This window comes from Ursus arctos, unplaced genomic scaffold (assembly GCF_023065955.2).
Source record: "Ursus arctos isolate Adak ecotype North America unplaced genomic scaffold, UrsArc2.0 scaffold_21, whole genome shotgun sequence".
NCBI classification, from domain to species: Eukaryota; Metazoa; Chordata; class Mammalia; order Carnivora; family Ursidae; genus Ursus; species Ursus arctos.
This window is the reverse complement of record NW_026622886.1, coordinates 50,751,759-50,752,691: the sequence shown is the minus strand read 5'-3', so window position 1 is coordinate 50,752,691 and position 933 is coordinate 50,751,759. Positions and strand designations below refer to the sequence as shown.

General features: G+C 40.0%; 1 protein-coding gene across 1 annotated transcript; it reads left to right on the top strand.

Moving 5' to 3' along the window:
* On the top strand, window positions 1-933 carry LOC113255932 (olfactory receptor 6C2-like). The gene has a single exon (XM_026499639.2). The coding sequence runs from the start codon at window positions 1-3 to the stop codon at window positions 931-933; it is 933 nt and encodes a 310-aa protein (XP_026355424.1).

Genomic DNA, 933 nt, shown 5'->3' with positions numbered 1-933 from the left:
ATGAAAAATCATTCTGCAATAACATTCATCCTCCTAGGATTAACAGATGACCCACAGCTACAGGTTTTTCTCTCAGTATTTCTGTTTTTCACCTACATTTTCACTGTCGCTGGAAATCTAATCATTATCCTCCTCACTCTATTAGACTCTCACCTCAAAACACCCATGTACTTTTTCCTTCGGAATTTTTCCATCTTAGAAATAATATTTACAACTGTCTGTGTTCCTCGATTCCTGTACAGTCTGACAACTGGGGACAAAAGTGTTACCTATAATGCATGTGCCATCCAATTATTTTTTATCATCCTCATTGGAGCAACAGAATTTTTTCTTCTAACCGCCGTGTGCTATGACCGCTATGTAGCTATCTGCAAGCCCTTGCACTACACTACCATCATGAATGAAAGGGTATGCACCATTCTCGTCCTTTGCTGTTGGCTGATTGGGTTAATTGTCGTACTCCTACCACTTAGCCTGGTAGTTCAGCTAAATTTCTGTGACTCCAATCTCATTGACCATTTTGGTTGTGATGCGTCTCCTCTTCTGAAGATTGTATGCTCAGACACTCAATTTGTAGAGCAACTTATTTTAATCATGGCTGTGCTGACCCTCATAGTCACACTAGTCTGTGTAATTGTGTCCTACACATACATCGTCAAGACGATTTTAAGACTCCCTTCAGCTCAGCAGAGAAAAAAGGCTTTCTCCACTTGTTCTTCCCACATGATTGTAGTTTCCATCACCTATGGAAGTTGCATCTTCATCTATATCAAACCAGCAAAGGAAGGAGTGGCCATTAACAAGGTGGTGTCATTGCTCAACACTTCAATCATCCCTTTGATGAACCCTTTCATTTACACACTACGGAATAAGCAAGTCAAACAAGCTTTTAAAGACTCGATTAAAAAGATGGCATTTCTCTCAAAGGATTAG